Here is an 18,529-nt window from a genome sequence, read left to right as displayed (position 1 = left end):
TAGCAGGTATAGTAGGGAGAGATGGTACCTATAGTAACAGTGGGATAATAGTCTCTGGGAAGGGAGTGTGACTGTGGGACAGCAGGTATAGTAGGGAGAGATGGTACCTATAGTAACAGTGGGATAATAGTCTCTGGGAAGGGAGTGTGACTGTGGGATAGCAGGTATAGTAGGGAGAGATGGTGCCTATAGTAACAGTGGATAATAGTCTCTGGGAAGGGAGTGTGACTGTGGGATAGCAGGTATAGTAGGGAGAGATGGTGCCTATAGTTGTGGGGATATTAATGAGGATTCCAGAGAGCTGGGTACATAAGAGAGGGCAGTGAGAGTTGAAGTTATCCTGTATATATAAAGTGACAGGGCACGGGAGGATTAAGGGACAGGACATGATTTTTTAATAAGACGGAAACTTTGCCAATTCATTATTAAGAAGGGGAAAGTGAGCCAGTGAGTAGTGTGATACCTCTCAGTGTGGCTGTGCCTGGGACATATGGCCGGAGAGCTGGTTAAACACACGGACTGAGACACAGGAGGAGACAGAGTAACAATGTGGCACGTGGATGAATTAACAGTGACAGTTGCACAGACAGACAGACAGACAGACTAATTATAACACTGTGGAGTTGTATTCAGACACAAGTGAATAATATCAGGGTCACAATTAGACCTCGAGGGCGGCAGAAGAAAGCAATTAACAGTAATTAATCCCCAGTATGTTTCTGCTTGGCATCAGTTTGGGCACATTGAATGTTAATACACAAGTCTGTGCCCCCCCCCCATTGTGTAGCAGGCCACGCCCCTCCCATGTATGAGAATTCTATTATATAACAAGAGTTATGGGAAGGAACAATGGATTTATGTGCAGGGCTGAAACTGCAACTCAATTCATTAGACATTAATGGAAGCAAGTGAAATATAATATTCATGTGGTATCTGGGTTTCATTCTTTGCACTGCTCCCGTGAGCACGTGGGATTCAGACCTCCTGCCTCGTTACAGCTCAGGACTATTTCTGGCCCAGTTTTGCTATTTCAGCCTCCTTATCAGCATGAAGCTTCCCACTCTCCCATTATTCCCCTCTCTGCTCACACGTTCCCCTCCTGCTCTCACCCAACCTCTTATTTATCAATCCTCAGTCAGAAAGATTCACATAAAGGGGATATACACCCAAAATTGCATTTGCTTTAAATATGCAAGCGTATTTAGGGGTGTACTTCCCCTTTAAATTATTAAAAATCCTTCCCTTATTTCAGTTAAGTAAAAAGATATTATCATTAACATTTGCTTGACCTTGAGACAGCTGCAAAGGGCAACTGACCCCGCTCCATCTGTCGCCAAAATTTTAAGTTCAACTTAAAGGAGTCCCCTCCCCCGCTAACAAAGCTCAACCAATCAACGTCTGAAACATAAAAGGGAAGATAAAACAATTAGTAAGATAAAAACACGAAATATAAAAATACTGCACTTTACCCCAATGTTTTTTTGGGAGACCCAGGGTTTGAGTCTTAATTCTTATTTGTGTTTGACAAAATTGGAAATGATGTTTTTTACTCTGTCTGTTAGAGGACGAGGTGACATTTTTGTTGGGGGGAGGGGCTACAAGAGAAGTCATTCTATTATAGTTCTATATGAATGTATGTATGTAACAGGATGGAATATACAGTGTAGCTGCACCTCTATGATTAATTTGACTAAGAGGATGGAATATACAGTGTAGTTGCACCTCTATGATTTACTTGACTAACAGGATGGAATATACAGTGTAGCTGCACCTCTATGATTTACTTGAATAACAGGATGGAATATACAGTGTAGCTGCACCTCTATGATTAATTTGACTAACAGGATGGAATATACAGTGTAGCTGCACCTCTATGATTAATTTGACTAACAGGATGGAATATACAGTGTAGCTGCACCTCTATGATTAATTTGACTAACAGGATGGAATATACAGTGTAGCTGCACCTCTATGATTAATTTGACTAACAGGATGGAATATACAGTGTAGCTGCACCTCTATGATTAATTTGCCTGGCAGGATGGAATATACAGTGTAGTTGCACCTCTATGATTAATTTGCCTGGCAGGATGGAATATAAAGTGTAGTTGCACCTCTATGATTGCGCAGCTGCATCTGTGTTGCAAATCCACAGATTCTTCTTTGCACACAGAACTGTTTCTCAGTATATTACACAGCCTGGGAGGCATAAGAAGAACTACTCCCCCCCCCCATATCCTTGCGTCTCTGTGCATCTATGTCACACTGTTCCTCTATGCAGATGTGTCTGCTCCCGTGTTTCTCTCCGTGTGTCAGTGTACGTGTCCCTGTCAGACATCAGAGGCACCTGCCAAGGGCGCAACTAATTTGGAAAAAGGGAACAAATCCAGAAAAATCTGTTTATTGGGGTATGCAGGGTAGCAAACCATTTCAGGAGCCCCTCACCCTTCCCATGTCAGCTGCTCTGCACCCACCGCTAATTCTTACAGACAGAGCAATGGGGGAGGGGACAGATCACCCCCCTTACTTGGGTGTTAAAGCTCCTTGTCCCTGCGCTGCTGCCTGTGTTTGTGTGTGTGTATGTCATGTACCCCCTTTTCTATGTGGGTGACTTTCCTTTAATGCAGCACTTTATGTCTTTGTAGCTAATTAACAATCCAGGGGCTGTCTGTCCCCCACCTCTCTGCCCCTCACGCTACTGTCAGAGTGGGCACTGTGCATACATAATCAGGGGGTGCTGCTGCTGCTGATGAAAGCGGGGGCGCAATCCTGCCCACCCCATGGCACACTGCCCTCTCCCCAACGCCTGGTACTGACTCTCACATGCTCTTTTTATTGTCTACTGGCAAAGTGGTGGGGGCCAGACACGTGCCGTCCCCCGCTGGACTAGATACAGATCAATGACTTCTTACCCCCCAATAGTAACATGGACTCACCCCTCTAATGCCTCCCAACACCCCTGTGCCCCTATTCTATCCATCCCCAGGAATGTGATGTTGGGAATGGCGGGGGGAATGGATGCAGCAGAGAGAGGGGGAGAGAAAGATGGAGGGAGCACACAGGGGAGGGGGGTCTGGCTGTTCTTTCTTCCATAGAGGGGGAGGGGAGCAGAGAAAAGGATTTCAGCTTGGGGAGGGCAGAGAGGGATGATAAAGGGAGACAGATGCACAGACGAGAGAGGAATAGAGACACACACTGGGCTGAGGAAGAGAAGAGCAGCATCCTAACGGTAAGCCATTCCCTACTGCCCCCATTCATTAGTGTCTGCGGCACCTGCTTTTATTACTCCTATAGGGTGAGAGGTAGGTACCTGCCGTTATTACTCTGTCTCCTATGGGGTGAGAGGTAGGTACCTGCTTTTATTACTGGCAATGGTACAGCAGGTCAAGGCACCCTGTTTTATTACTGTATATAGCCATGCTTTTATTACTGCATATGTTCAAGGGGAGAGAGAGAGGAATTCTGTTTAATTCCTTTATATTTTATACGGTGAGAGGTAGGTACCCTGTATTATTATTGTACATGTTATAGGGGAGAGATCTGTTAAATTAATGCAGCTCTTACAGGGAGAGACATAAGTAACTCGCTCTATTACACCATAGGGGAAAGGGTAGGTCTACTGTATTCTGTATATTAGTGAGTAACAGGCAGGTGTCTGCTCTCTGTATGTCGGTAAGTGAGAGGTAGGTGCCTGTCCTCTGCATGTTTGTCAGTGAGCAGTAGGTGTCTACTCTCTGTAATTTAGTATCTGAGACATAGGTAGGGATATGAGCTAAGTGTTGGCTCTTTGTATGATAAGAGGCGAGAGGTAAGTTCCTGCTCTCTGTAGAAAAGAGGTGAGAGGTAGGTGGTTGCTCTCTGTAGTTAAAGGGTAAGAAGTAGGTGGTGGCTCTCTGTAGTTAAGGGGTGAGAGGTAGGTGATTGCTCTCAGTAGTTAAGGGGTGAGAGGTAAGTCGTTACTCTGTAGTCAAGGGGTAAAAGGTAGGTGGTTGCTCTGTGTAGATAAGGGGTAATAGGTAGGTGGTTACTCTCTGTAGTTAAGGGGTAAGAGGTAGGTGGTTGCTCTCTGTAGTTAAGGGGTGAGAGGTAGGTGGTTACTCTAAAGTTAAGAGGTAGGTAGTTGCTATTTATAATTAAGAGGTTAGAGGTAGGTCATTGACTCTATAGTTAAGAGGTAAGTGGTTACTCTATATAGTTAAGAGGTGAGAGGCAGGTGGTTGCTCTCTATGGTTAAGGGGTAAGAGCAACCGCCTTCCTCTCACCTCTTAACTATAGAGAGCAACCACCTACCTCTCCCCCTTTAACTATAAAAAACAACCACCTACCTCTCACCCTTTAACTATAGAGAGCTACCACCTACCTCTCATCTCTTAACTACAGACATCAACCACTTACCGCTCCCCCTTTAACTATAGAAAGCAATCACCTCCCTCTCATGCTAACTATATCTCTAGAGGTAGGTGGTTGCTCTCTATAGTTAAGGGGTGAGTGATAGGTGGTTGCTCTCTATAGTTAAGGGGTGAGAGGTAGGTGGTTGCTCTCTATAGTTAAGGGGTGAGAGGTAGGTGGTTGCTTTATATAGTTTAAGGATGAGAGGTAGGTGGTTGAATATGAGATGTTTGATGAAGGTCAGAGAACTAAGTGTACCGTATGTAGTTGTTCTGGGGGTAAATATCGCAGGCATGGGGGCAGCTGCTTTACATAACGTTAAGGTTGTTATTACGGGGGCATCTCTATTCTGAGAGGGTCACAAACAGTAAGATCTCAGGCTCATGAGATTAATTCGGGGTTTCCACTCATACTTCAAGGACACAGAGCCACTGTTTTATTGCAGAAACGACAGCTGTGAGGCATTATATCTTCTGCTCAACTGCAACTCCCACTATCCTCTGAAGGGGATGCTGGGAGTTGTTGAAAAGGACCCCCCACTTGTAGCTTCTAGTCCCTTTTAGTCACATAACAGGAGCACCCCACTATACAAGAATTGGGTAACTCCACACTGGACGACTGAGAGTGTTTTGACACCTGCACGATTGTGAGCTCTTCGGGCCAAACAGATTGCAAAGGTCCAGCACTGCCCAGTGAGGGTGAGATAATGAAATAAATCACAGTAGAGTAAGTCCACCCTGTTTCACATCTAGAAGAGAAACCTGCTAGTTGCTGGATAGGTTTCTATAGGGTGCCCCCTGCTGGTAGACTATGGGCATAATCATGATGTAAGTAGAAAAAGGGCCATTTCTTTGCTTTCCTTGGGCAGCAACACTCTCATTTCCAAACCTGGTAGCGTGGGCATGTCCCTGCCTTGCGTGTAATAGGGCTCACTTACTAACAGTTGCTAGTAGCAACCAATTCCCTCTTGTACAGTTTAGGAGGTAAAGCCAATTCTGATTGGTCACTATGAGCCACTGCACTGGTTTAATTTATCATCTCTCTTTGTAAATCAGCCCCCATAGCGAGTCAGTAGCACACGATGGTACTTTGGTGAGCATAGCCTCCACCTAGTGGCCAATGATAATCACTGCAGTTAAAACAAAGATATTTTGGCCACTTCAACATTAGCAAGAAAGCTAGAGGCTAAATAATGGCCATCTACTACACTATTTATATTTAATGCACATGTATACGTATTGTCAAAAATGATGGACATTCTTTCCATGCAAATATGAACTCCTCCATGACTGAGAATACAGAGCAGTATCATGAACTCAAGAGTAGCGGAAATTTTGCATGCTGTTGAATTTTTTGCTCCAAAGCTGTAATATTAGGGTTACCAGGTGAGGTAGAACAAGACAAGTACAGTAGTACAAGATGATTATAGGGCAAAATGGCAAGGTGGTGACAGTAGGACAAGATGGAGACAATATGATAGATGGAGACATCAAGACTAGATGCAGACAGAAGGACAAGATGGAGACAATATGATAAATGGAGACATCAAGACTAGATGCAGACAGAAGGACAAGATGGAGACAATATGATAAATGGAGAAATCAAGACTGGATGCAGACAGTAGGACAAGATGGAGACAATATGATAAATGAGACATCTAGTCTAGATGGAGACAGTAGAACAAGATGGAGACAATATGATAAATGGAGACATCAAGACTAGATGCAGACAGTAGGACAAGATGGTGACAGTAGAGCAAGATGGTGACAGATGGAGCTAGCAGGATAAGATTGAGACTGTATGTTAGGATGGAGATAGAAAGGCAAGATGAAGACAGTATAACAAGATGGAGACAAGAGGATAAATGGAGAAAACAAGACTACATGGAGACAGTAGAACAAGGTGGTGAGAGTAGGACAAGATGAAAACAATAGAACAAGATGGACCAGAAGGACAGGATGGATACAGTTAGATAAAATGAAGACTATGGCAAGATGCAGGCCCGATTTGCGGCAAGGCCGCATAGGCCCGGGCCTAGGGCAGCAAAAAAATAGGGGCGGCATGCCGCCCAGCCGCATTATGGGGATGTGTGCGTCCCCATTCAATTACAGCAGCTGTGCCGGCGTTTTTTCGCCGGTGCGCTGGGAAAGGGAGGTGAGGTGGGCGCTAGGACCGCGCAGCCGCCTAGTCAGACCGCGCGGCCTAGGGGCACCCGTCTTAGAAATCCGGCGCTGGCAAGATGGAGACAGAAGGGTAAGATGTAGAAAGTAGGGTGGAGATAGATGGAGACAGGTGAACAAGATGAACAGTGTAGGATAAGATTGCACAGTAGGGCAAAATTGTGACAATAGAACAAGATAGAGACATAGGATAAAATGGGGACAGTAGCACAAGATGGAAAAAGTAGGGTATGATGGAGACAATAGGACAAATGGAGATTGTAGGACTGTAGGACAAGATACCAACAGTAGGGCAAGATGGAGACTGTAGGGCAAAATGGAGAATGTAGGGCAAGATGGAGACTGTAGGGCAAGGTAGAGACTATACGGCAAGACAGAAGCAATATAACACAATGGAATTTGTAGGACCACATGGTGACAGATGGACATAGAAGGACAAGGAGTCATTAGGACAAGATGGAGACTGTATGACAAAATGGAGAAAGAAGGACAAAACTAAGACAACAAGGCAAGATTAGGACACAAAATAGTATCACTCTTCTTACCATTTCTCCATAAGCTTCATTTGCTGTTAGTTGAAGGCTGTCAGGGGCTACCGGGAATAGTAGTCTTCTTTGGCCTGGATCCCACCATAACTACAAGTGCTCACCGTTCATTAAGAGTTGCTTGAATGAGGACTACTTGTCTTCTGGTCTGCAGCAGTCCTAAGCTGAAGCTTCAATCCAATACCCTGAGATATACTGGGGAAAAAAGGATCCTAGTATTCTATGAGACAACCTCCAATGAAAATCTTTGCCTTGTATTAGGGGTTGATAAAGTTGCAGTGGGTTAATACCCTTGGACCAGACTAAGCTTTAAAGCACAGACAGGAGCTATGATCCAGATGCTTCATCACCCCTCTATGACTTTCAGTAGGTCAGTTCACCCCCCCCCCCACTAAAAACCTATACAGTAAGTGTTTTACGAATTGGGAACTGGCTGTTCTTCCTGCATGAGCTGCTTGTGACTGTGAGACTGTTATTTCATCCAGCCCCCGCTCAGAATCAGATGGTAAAAGTGTCGCTAGTCAGGAACCCGCTGTTCCCCCAAATAGAAAAATTTACTATTTAGCCTAATTTAAAGGGGAACTATCACAAAAATGAAAATTTAATATAAGCTTCAGCATACAGATAAAATAAACTTTCTAAATACAATCAATTAAAAATGATGTACTGTTTTCTTCACTATCCCTCTCTCAGCATCTGTTTCTCTTCATTCTGTCTTCATGCAGCAGTTGGGTGTCAGATATTCATTGACAGTTAGATCCAATATATCTTATAGGGGGGCTCATTTTGCCTAGAAGATATATTAGAGATCACTCTATTAAACTCACCAGACATCATGTCTCTCTACATGCAGGATTTGTGCAAAAGGCAGTTATTTTGCTTGTACTGGAATCAGTTATTTGAATGAACTCTAATACATCTGCTAGGAAAGGAGCTATAAGATATATTGGATCTAACTGTCAATGAATATCTGACACTCAACTGCTGAATGAAGAGAGAATGAAGAGAAACAGATGCTGAGAGAGGGATAGTGAAGATAATTTCCGAAACAATGCAGAATTTTTAATTGATTGTATTTAGAAAAATTCTTATTTCATTATGAGGAAGCTTATATTATATTTTCATTTTCGCGATAGCTTCCCTTTTAAAAAAGGCAGAAGATCTTTAAAGATTCCTCAATTTAACAGGCTTTAGGGCAGAGACACACGAGAAGATTTGGGGAGATTTAGTCGCCCAGCGACAAATCGCCTCTTCTTCGGGCGACTAATCTCCTTGAACTGCCTTCCCGTTGGCTAGAATGTAAATCACCGGCGGGATGGCACTCGGAGTGCTTCGTTTTCTGAAGTCGCTCGAAGTTGCCACACGAGGAAACTTCGGGCGACTTCGGAAAACGAAGAGATCCCAGTGACATCCTGCCAGCAATTTCGATTCTAGCCGATGGAAAGGCTTTTTGGGGAGTTTATTAGCCCCAAAAAAGAGGTGATTTATTGCCGGGTGACTAAATCTCCTTAAATCTCTGTGTGTGTCTTTGTCCTGAGGGCCAGAAAAAGATGGGTCTCCAGAGCACCCACCCAGCGCCGGTGTCAGTTCATCCCCTCTAATAACATCAGGCTAAAGGCAATTGGTTTGAATCCATGAAAGGCTGGTGTTTTTATTACATAAGCATTGGCAGTGATGTTTGCACTGATATTAATCCCTAAAGGCTACAATGTAATCTGGGCTCAGTCGTGCCTCGGGTGCCATTAATATAATGCGAGGGATGAAAGCAGCCTGGCCGAGGAGGGAGTGATGAGTGATGCACTGGCAGTGTTTAAAAAAGATCAGAAAGGAAGGGAGAGGGGGGATAGGCTTCCCGGTCTGATTTTCACTGGGTTGTGATCGTGACGAGCTATTTTTGCTCCCGTGAAGCAGTGCAGCCGCACTAACTGAGTAACCATATGTACCTCTGCACCAGACAAGTGACTGAGACACTAAATATATAGCGGACAAGATTAGCAAATGCATTGAAATGGCTCCTCGTGCTGATGTGAGTGTCCTGGTTGTAAAGTCCCAGTGTCCCTGTAGTACATTACACAGCACCCACTTTAGCTGAATTACGTGGCCCCGCAGTTTATTGCACACGGTGGTGCAGTATGTTATATACCCAAAGGGCCTGAAATAGGTTACATGATCTATAATGTCCCTGTAGGACACTGCACTGCCCAAGTATCCCTCTCCCCTGAGGTACATCACACAGCCTCGGATTCCTAAGCAAAATACTGGAAAGCCTCTGTAAAGCCCTTGCAATGCCCCTGCAGCATATTTCACATCCAGTAGGACTCCATGTACATTGCATAGTCCCTAAATACACTCTTCTATACTTGTGTAATGCATTGTGGGAGAAGGCTTGAGGTTCATCCTTGAATTACCCTGATATGGTGCAATATGGTAGATACTCATGGCAGATCATTACTTAGCATCAAAGTTTCACATGGGTATTTCTCAACCATCCAATGTATGCCCCGATCTGGATATCTCAGGGTAGAGTCCTGCAGCGGGTCGGGTACCTGCAAAAAAAGCGGAATGAGGGGAGGATTTTCAGGTGCGCGTATAGATGCGGGTCTGCGGTCCCGGATCGGGTTGCGGGTCTTGTGTAAATTTCTTATCTTATGTAATATTGTCTATATTTTACTACTTTTAAAGTTTGACAAAACTAGTTTCTGTCCCCGCTCACTTTTGATGGTCACTTTACAGCAACATCACTTCCTGTTTGATGATGGTCGGCGGGTTGTGAGTCGAGTTTGCAGATAAGGCAGTTGCGGGTCCGGGTCGGGTAGCAGATCAAAGTGGGTAAATACAGTATGCAGGTTGCGGTTCGGGTCGCGGACTGCTAGTTCGGGTCAGATCCTGGTCTTAAAAATTTACTTCCGCGTAGGACTCTATCTCAGGAATTTCAGACACTACCCTATATCCCAACCACTACAGTCCCTACAGCCTGGCAGGAGTCACCTGGGTAACTACTCTACACTTCTCCTCATTAGAGCATAGGACTGTTTACTATCTGACCCTGTCTATCTCACACTCCCAGGGGAACATCTAGTAACCTTCCACTTACTACAAGTTCTTATTTACAAGCTCTATCCCCCCCCCATTCCCAACAAAGTGTTCTCCACATGTTAGGCTTCATAAATCTCCTTCATTGAGGCCTCCAGCCTCAGGATCTCCAGATGCCTCCATCCCCATAGATTAGGAAATATCCTTATTGCCCCTTAGCCAATGAGAATCCATCCATCCCACGGGGCATAGGTTAAACTTTACACAGTAGGAAACGTTAATACTTTGTTCTCTCCCTCCAGGGTTTGAAAAAGGTTTACTCTCTGCCTTTATTTCCAACACCACTTGGGTCTTGGTGAAGACCGCCCTCTAGTGTATGAACAGCAACTGAACATTTCATTACTGGTTTCCTTTGATCATCAGGGGCATCTCAGTATCCAACAGGACCTTGTCTCTCTCTCTTTTCTCAAGGACGTCTTTAAGCTTCAGAGGTGTTACGGATTCCAAGGTGCTCACATGAAGATAGAGGCAGTCCCTGGAGCCCCACAAGATGGGGAATTTGAATTTGTGCTAGCCACAGAAAAAGAATTTGAAGAGATTATCTCCATCTCTCATGGAATCTATGGGGGTCTAGATTATCTGCCAAGTCGTTATCACAGCTGGATCAATGAGAAGGACCGGATGGTGGTTTTGGCCAAGAAAAGTGGCACTGTGGTAAGTACTCAGTATAGATTGTACGTCTTCTATTTCACTAATGACAAAGCTTTGCTCTTGACCTCTATTCTGTTCTTTCAAGTACAGTCTTATACTACAGGTATCTGACCTGTTATCCAGAATGCTTGGGACCTGAGGCTTTCTGGATAATGGATCTTTCTTAAGTAAACCTTAAATAAACCCAATAGGCTGGTTTTGCTTCCAATAAGGATGCATTATGTCTTCTTTTGGATCATGTAGAAGGTACTGTTTTATTATTACAGAGAAAAAGGAATTAATTAAAAAAAATTTGGATTATTTGGATAAAATAGTCTATGGGAGATGACCGGTCCATAATTTGGAGCTTTCCGGATAAGGGGTTTCTGGATAACGGATCCCATACTTGTAGTATAGAATGCATCTATCTTTATTATTCCCAAAACTTGTTAATGGGTTAGCTGTAAACTAATCTTTTGGTTTGCCTTTGTCTTTTTGTACGTTCTAAATGTTGACTACTAGGAAAGGAAAATAAGAGCCAAATGTTCACCACAGACTGTATCTTTTCTGCCATTTTAGAACAATTACTAAATCTTCTTCTGAATGGACAACATTAGATCCAACCAGATGTCCAAACTGCTTGGTTGAAGACCAATTCTGTGGGTGGGCAGTCAACAGATGACATGATGAATATGGCAGAAGCTCCCCATAAATCTGGTTGATCCCATCCACAAGTAGACTGCCTATGAATTGCCAGTTGTTTTGATTCTGATGTTATCAATTAGGAATAACCTTAATATATATTGAACTAAAAGGCAGTTTTTCTTTCATCGACATGGACAGCTACTTAATACTCTGCCTTGTACCCATAAAAAACAAAAAGTTTCAAGCTTCAGCTTACTTAGCTAGAACATGTAAAGGGTCTCACTACTTAAGGGCTCCTCAATGGAACTGATTCCCTCCAGTGAAAGCTTCTCAAGGAGTTAGCCTGAATCCAATCCAAACTGTGGTCTTTACACTTTAATGTGTGTGTTGCCTTGGAGAACTAACTCCCTACTATGTCTTCTCAGCCTCTCAAACTCATATCTTCTATGAGTTTGCTATGATAAAACAGAAATCCTCTATATTTACCTTGTTAATTGGGTCCCTGTTCCCAGACTCTTGGGGCACATAATTGATATGTGGACTTCTGCTCCAGGTTCTCCATCCCTGGTCCCAGGTGGTGTCCAAAGAGAAAGAGCCATGTGGTCCCTCCCTTTACATAACATATGGACAGAAACTACAATCACAAATCCCTGGGCCAGTTCGGGAAACCACCCTCCGACTGGGCAAAAAATATCAGGCGCTAATATACCCATTTTAATGGTAAACCCCAGTTCTGAGGGCTACTTCATAACATTATACCTACAGGATTAAGTGATTTGGATTTGTTTGTGGTTATTTGTTGTTATAAAATCTAGGGCATTAGCTTATGTTAAATATCTATTAGAATAACAATGTATGTTTTCCACCATATAGATTGGCCTGCTCTCTGTGTTTGTGGTGGATGGTGGTGAGACGGCTCTTCTGGAAGGACTTCGTGTGGCACCTTGGGAGCGTGGAAGAGGCGTGGCTGGGGTGCTCCAGAGATTCTGCTGCAAGTTGGTGAAGCATCGATACCCAAGTGTGAAAGTGATGAGGCTCACGAGGGATGACAAGCTGAGTGCAAAGGAACTAACCAAATACCGGGTCATTGCCAAGCAGGTGGTGTATAGCAAATATATATATATAAGTTTATATATGTAAGATTTGGTCTTACATTCCCTTTAGCATGATGTGACATTATCTTCAGGTATAAGTAAACTTTTTTTATTCTAACTGTATCCTGTTAACCAAATGCCTCTATGACCATGCATGTCATTGAAACAAATGTTTTGACACTTTTCTCTTCTTCTCTCTTTGACCGTCGTTCTTTTGTGTCCATCCAACTCCCCTTTGTCTTGCCTTGTCCTCCTTTCCTCACCAACAGGGCATCCTGCTGGTCAGTTTCAATGCACCAGACCTTGCTTCACGTCTTTCCTCCATCCCTTTACCTCCTCTGGCTACTCGTCCACCTCCACCCATTCTGCTGACCCCCGAAGATGTCTGTGATGTCTTCCTGGAACAAGGGGGACTTCTGAAGGATCTCCTGCCAAATCAAACCATCATTCAGGACTGGCAACCATTTCAGGCCGTGCCTGACAACCAAGACCTGCTTCGACGCAAATCGCTGCGTTGGATGTCAGATGACCTGATTCAGCCGCAGGTGGCGACCCTCTGCACAGCTCCATTCCCTGTACCTGCTGGTCCGCTCTGCTTCTACCTCAACATTGATGTCTTCGGGTCTGAGCTGCAGAGCGTTCAGGAGCAACTGCTGTCTCATCTTCATGCCCATGTTCCCAAACTTCCAGCGGATGTGAGATGCCAGCTCTTCTTGCCTCCTAACCTGTGGAGGCCCATGGCTGATTTTTGCACCATGGTGTTGGGCTTGCACCTTGAGAAAGGATACACTGAGCAGTATCTCCTGGAGGCTGATATCTAACAAGTATTAGGGGCACCTCAAGTGGCAAGTTAGCCTTCATCCTCTTAATAACCTTTTCCTGATAGCTGAGACCTCCCTTTAGAAACCACATCTTAATCTACAGATCTGAGCCTCCAGACCAAGCATAATCATCAGCATACAATTTTCTCTCTTCCTTTCTCTTCTGGACTTACCGCACTCACCACTTACACTTACATCTATGCTGTAGAGTAGGGGCAGACAACCTGAGTCTCTCCCGCTGAAGCTGAACTATCTGTTCCTGGCTCAGCAGCTCAGTGGAGGGAGAGAGTTGTAGTTAAGTAGCAGCAGGAGAGAGGCAGGCTGGTAATCTCTGCTACAGAGAATGCTGCGTTGTACATAGGGTGTATGTGTGCACACAGTACACTTATAGGAGAAAGAGTTCCCTTCTTCTAACGTCGCTTACATTGCACTACAGTGTATGTGTGTGCGTGTCTATGTTTTTAAAACACACACAAGATTGTGTGTGTGTGTAAGAGAGAGTGTGTGTGTGTATATATATATATTTATATAAGAGAGAGGGGGGCCGACAAGGAGAATAATATGGGGGGCTGGGGGTTTTATACTCTGCACTGAGATAACCGAGTGTGTGATAATATATTTATATATTTATTGCACTTTTTATGGAGGGCGGGTGATAGTAAAGTATTGCACTGTGTATATATACATACACACATATTTTCCAGTATATATATTCAGTAGATATCGATATATATGTATCTATATATATATATATGTGATACGTATTAATATGCAATAATTTGCACTTCTCATGTCAACATGAAAACTTTGAGTATAGATTAACTGTTTTATATACTGTGAATTCAGGGCGTCACCGAGACCCATATGGAATATACCCTACTTTATACACAGTGAACGGCGGGCATTACCTGCACCTAAAAGTCCCCCACAGCAACTCTTTCATGGTAAAAGTCTGGGCCTAATTAAAGGGACACTGAATTCATGTACAAAATACATCCACTGGAAACAAAAAAGTGGCATTTCCAGGAAATTGGGTTCTGAGTTGTTTTTTGCATAAGATTTCGGTATCCCTTTAAATGTCCATAGAGAATTCACATCCAAACCACTAGGGTAGATAACCCTTTCCACAGGGCTTCTAATGTTATACCTGACAAGGCCCATGGGACCTGGAATTTAATTTTTCTGGCAAAAGAAATTCATGAAATTCTCGGAAAAAAATTCCCTGGAAAAGATCTGCCTCATCTGCTTATACATCATTGGGGCTAATTTTCAGCCATTGAATGTGTTATTGCTTCCCCAAAGGAGGACCTGGTTAGTAGCCAGGAAATTCTTACAAACAATATACACACCTTGAATCTTTCAACCCCCTCCCCCCTTGAAATATGCATTTGCCATAAAAGAACCCAAACTCACTCTTGTGCATCGTTACCATAAAGCAGTCTTATGAGTTTGTAATATTTTTAGGCACTTAACAGAGGCATGCAACACATACTTCTCTTAACCTTCTCAAGATCTATCATGAATGTGGTCCCAAAGACTGAAATTCTTGCCCACCTCCCTTTTTTAATTACCTATGTTGGCGCCTTGTGGCCTTTTGAAGATTTAGAAGTGATGTCAGGAGCCCTCACTGATTTGAGTTAAAAAAAACAACCCAACCATATTTCCATTGGATGGAATTAACTAAGAGGGTTATGAAGGCGTTCAATCAAAAAATTGCTGTAACAAAAAGCATAGATATTGTTTTTTCACATTTTTTTTTACCATTAACCTGAAGAGGACACTATTATGGCATACACATATGTTTCCACATTGCAGATGTATCACGTGACCATGCAAAGAGGAGATGCCTATGCATGCCCCCATCTGTCCCAAACCCACCCACTTTCCAGTATGACTAAAGGTGGCCATAGATGCACCAATAAAATCGTATGAAAAAATTCTCGTACAATATTCGGTCCGTGTATGGTGGAAGTCGAGTCACCCGATATCAGCAGAAAACTTTTGATTGGGTACCTTTGAAGGCACCTGAACATCGGCCATTGTTAGTGCTGAATCGTCAGATAGAGGTAGAATTCTATTGTTTCTATCTGTATATCTGAAGATTCAGCTCTACACGTGTGTATTGAAACAAACAATCTTTCCTGAAAACATCTTTTCCAGGAAAGATTGTAATAGTTATGTCTATGGCCACCGTAAGCACATTTTATGTCCCAGCTGAAGATAGGAACATTTGAGATGTATAATTAACCTATTGCCATTCCTATCGGCTGATAGGTCCAAAATCATAATATAAAAAACTACAGAGTTACCATTGTGGCACCATAGAAGTATTGTTTTTATTCAGTGTTTCACTCATCTTTTCATGTGTCAAGGCCATTGTCCATTCCAAGACTTCTAAAAATTAGGGACGGCATTGGGACCATCATCATGTTCAGACCATTTATGAAGACTGCAACAATACTCAGTGTTTTATAATATATGCTATTGTGTGACCATTGTAGCACCATAGAAGTATTGTTTTTATTCAGTGTTTCACTCATCTTTTCATGTGTCAAGGCCATTGTCCACTCGGATGCTTCTAAAAATTAGGGACGTCAATGGGCACTTATTTTCCAACTTTCTGTGCTTAAGCACTCATGTTCAGACCACATATTTATGAAGACTGCAACAGTGTTACATATATAGTATAAGTTCCATAACCTGATAACTATATTTGCATATTTTGTGATCGATATGGTGGCCTTTTTTGTATTTTGCTCCATGCTTTGCTGATATATCCATTCAAGGGCAACAGTGTTGCCTGAACAGAGGTAGGGTTCATCAAGCTGAGCTTCCACAAGTTCCTTACCATGCCCAGAGAGAGCTGTATATATATTTCATCTCATTCAGTTGCAAAATGAGTTCCTGTCGAGCGACAACCGTAATCCTATAGTGTTCCATGCAGCTTAGGTAAGACAAGAGAAACTCACTGCACTCTAATGTATGGAGCCTTGGCGAGACGGAGGCTGAGGAGAATCAAGGAGAATATACAAAAGCACACTGGGTCTTACCTTCATGTTCTTCTGCCCCAAAGAACACTAACAATAAAATCTAGGCTGATTTTATATTAAAATGCATATTGTAACACCCCCAAAGATACGTGACTTGCTCTTTTTTATATGAATTAACATGATACTGCGTTCTCATACCTTTAACACATTTCTTTTTGGGCAGGAACACTTCCCGTACAGTCATCCGGTAGCTCATGGGGTATTGGGTTGATATACTAGCAATAAAGTGGTTAAAAACATTGTCTTAGAGCCAAGCTTACACTCAGGTAAGTATGATATATGTCTTGAATTTTGTACATATGTTGGATGACCAGGGGCCCATTGGTTTGGGTGAATGACTTCCATAACTGTAGTCTTTTTGCCTTCTGCCTTTTTTGGCAGCCTCCACCCTACTCCCTTGGTTACATTGATTTCTCGTCTAAAGTCTGTGGGCTGGTCATTGGTAGAATAGATAAAATGGTCATGATAAATGAATAGCTACTTCTCCTAGCAGGCTTGGCATCTCTAGTACTGGATTGGCTCCACTAACCTTCCTCCTGCTCAAGCTCCACAACCCTTGATTCTTGGAGGTGCCACATTATCTCCATAGCTGAAGCATCTGCCTCCTGTTAAGGTGAAGGAAGTATAGGCAGATTATCTCATGCTTATATATTGTACACAATAGTCTCCTTTAAGACTGGTGGTCAGAATGGTCAGATTCTCCATCACATAGATGACATACTCATGTGAGATAGTGGTATGGTAGGGGTAAAGCAGAAGCATATATTGGCTTCCAAAACTCAAGTCTTTATCATATGAAGTACAATCAAGAACATTCTGGGGTGCAAACATTGTTACATGTGCAATGAGGTCACCATGAAACAAGTCAGCTGGGCTCCTGGGATAAGAAAGTTCAGCGAGTGTTTTGCATGCACATAGTACATATAAAGAGCCATGTATTCTGCCATTGCTCCAAATGATAGGATATGAGTTTGACTTCCAAGCTTCCAAGGCACATTTGTTAGTGAGTAAGAAAGACAAAATGGGAGATGGCATCATGGGTGACCGATATATTGCATTTCATTTCTTAGCAGAGGTGGAAAAGTACTGAAAAACAAAACTAAGGGTTTAAAGGGGAAGTAAAGTCTTAAACAGAATAAGGCTAGAAATGCTGTATTTTGTATACTAAACGTAAACATGAACTTACTGCACCACAAGCCTAATCAAACAAATGATTTATGCTTTTAAAGTTGGTTTCAGGGGGTCTTCATTTTGTTACTTGTTAAACATGATTGCAAGACCAAGACTGTGCACTAGTGATGTGCGGGTCGGCCCGATATCCATAGGACCCAGGGGTCAGTCAGGTTCGGGCGGGTACTGGTGGCTTCTGACTTCTGGGTTTTGGTTTTATAGCCGTGCGTCTGCTCACCCCGTCCCTTTTGTGAAATCATCAGCGAGGACTGTCAGCGCAGGTCTATCAAAGGAAACCAGAAGTCCGGCACGGGCAGGCGCGGGTGGTGGGAAGGCGAATAGTGGGCGGGTGCGGGTTCGGAAAAACCCGACCCGCACATCACTACTGTGCACATGCTCAGTGTGGTCTGGGCTGCTTAGGGATCATCATAAATGATCAAATAATATCTGCCAGAAGCCGATACAACAAGACTGATTAATAATCAGAATATACAGACTGCACTGGGTCCTGTGTTGTCATGTAATCTAATGTGGATTTTATAGTTTTTGTATTGTTTAATACAAACTTTCTCCAACTCTGCAGAACCAGTGGCTGCAGCAAAATAATCCTCCAAATAGAATCCCAGTTTATCTGTTTAAATCTGGCTCCATGATCTTTGTCCCTGCAGCTTGAGTTGGAAACAGTAAAGGGGATGTAAAGGCAAAAATAAAATCCAAAACAAATCTCTACACAGTCGCCGACTGCTCTACAGGGAAACAAACAAAGCTGCTTGAGTTCTGAATGGCTGGGAAGTAAGGCGGGGGCTCCCCCTGCTGTTCATAAGTATGATTGTTTCCCTGCAGAGCAGTTAGGGACCGTCTGACAATTCCTATCCACAGCAGTAAATGAAGGGAGAATTTCACTGCATACAG

General features: G+C 43.2%; 1 protein-coding gene across 2 annotated transcripts; it reads left to right on the top strand.

Annotated features, from left to right (window-relative positions):
* The first annotated feature begins 3,125 nt into the window (after nucleotides 1-3,125).
* nat16.S (N-acetyltransferase 16 (GCN5-related, putative) S homeolog) lies at nucleotides 3,126-16,531 on the top strand. 2 transcript variants are annotated; one of them, XM_041584808.1, is made up of 4 exons: nucleotides 3,126-3,229; nucleotides 10,619-10,861; nucleotides 12,356-12,580; nucleotides 12,846-16,531. In XM_041584808.1, exons 1-4 carry the CDS (start codon nucleotides 3,164-3,166, stop codon nucleotides 13,395-13,397), a joined length of 1,086 nt encoding a protein of 361 aa, XP_041440742.1. In that variant the 5' UTR covers nucleotides 3,126-3,163; the 3' UTR covers nucleotides 13,398-16,531.
* The last annotated feature ends 1,998 nt before the right edge of the window (nucleotides 16,532-18,529 follow it).

This window comes from Xenopus laevis, chromosome 3L (assembly GCF_017654675.1).
Source record: "Xenopus laevis strain J_2021 chromosome 3L, Xenopus_laevis_v10.1, whole genome shotgun sequence".
Taxonomy (NCBI): Eukaryota; Metazoa; Chordata; class Amphibia; order Anura; family Pipidae; genus Xenopus; species Xenopus laevis.
The sequence above is the reverse complement of the archived record's forward strand: the minus strand, read 5'-3'. Positions and strand labels throughout refer to the sequence as shown.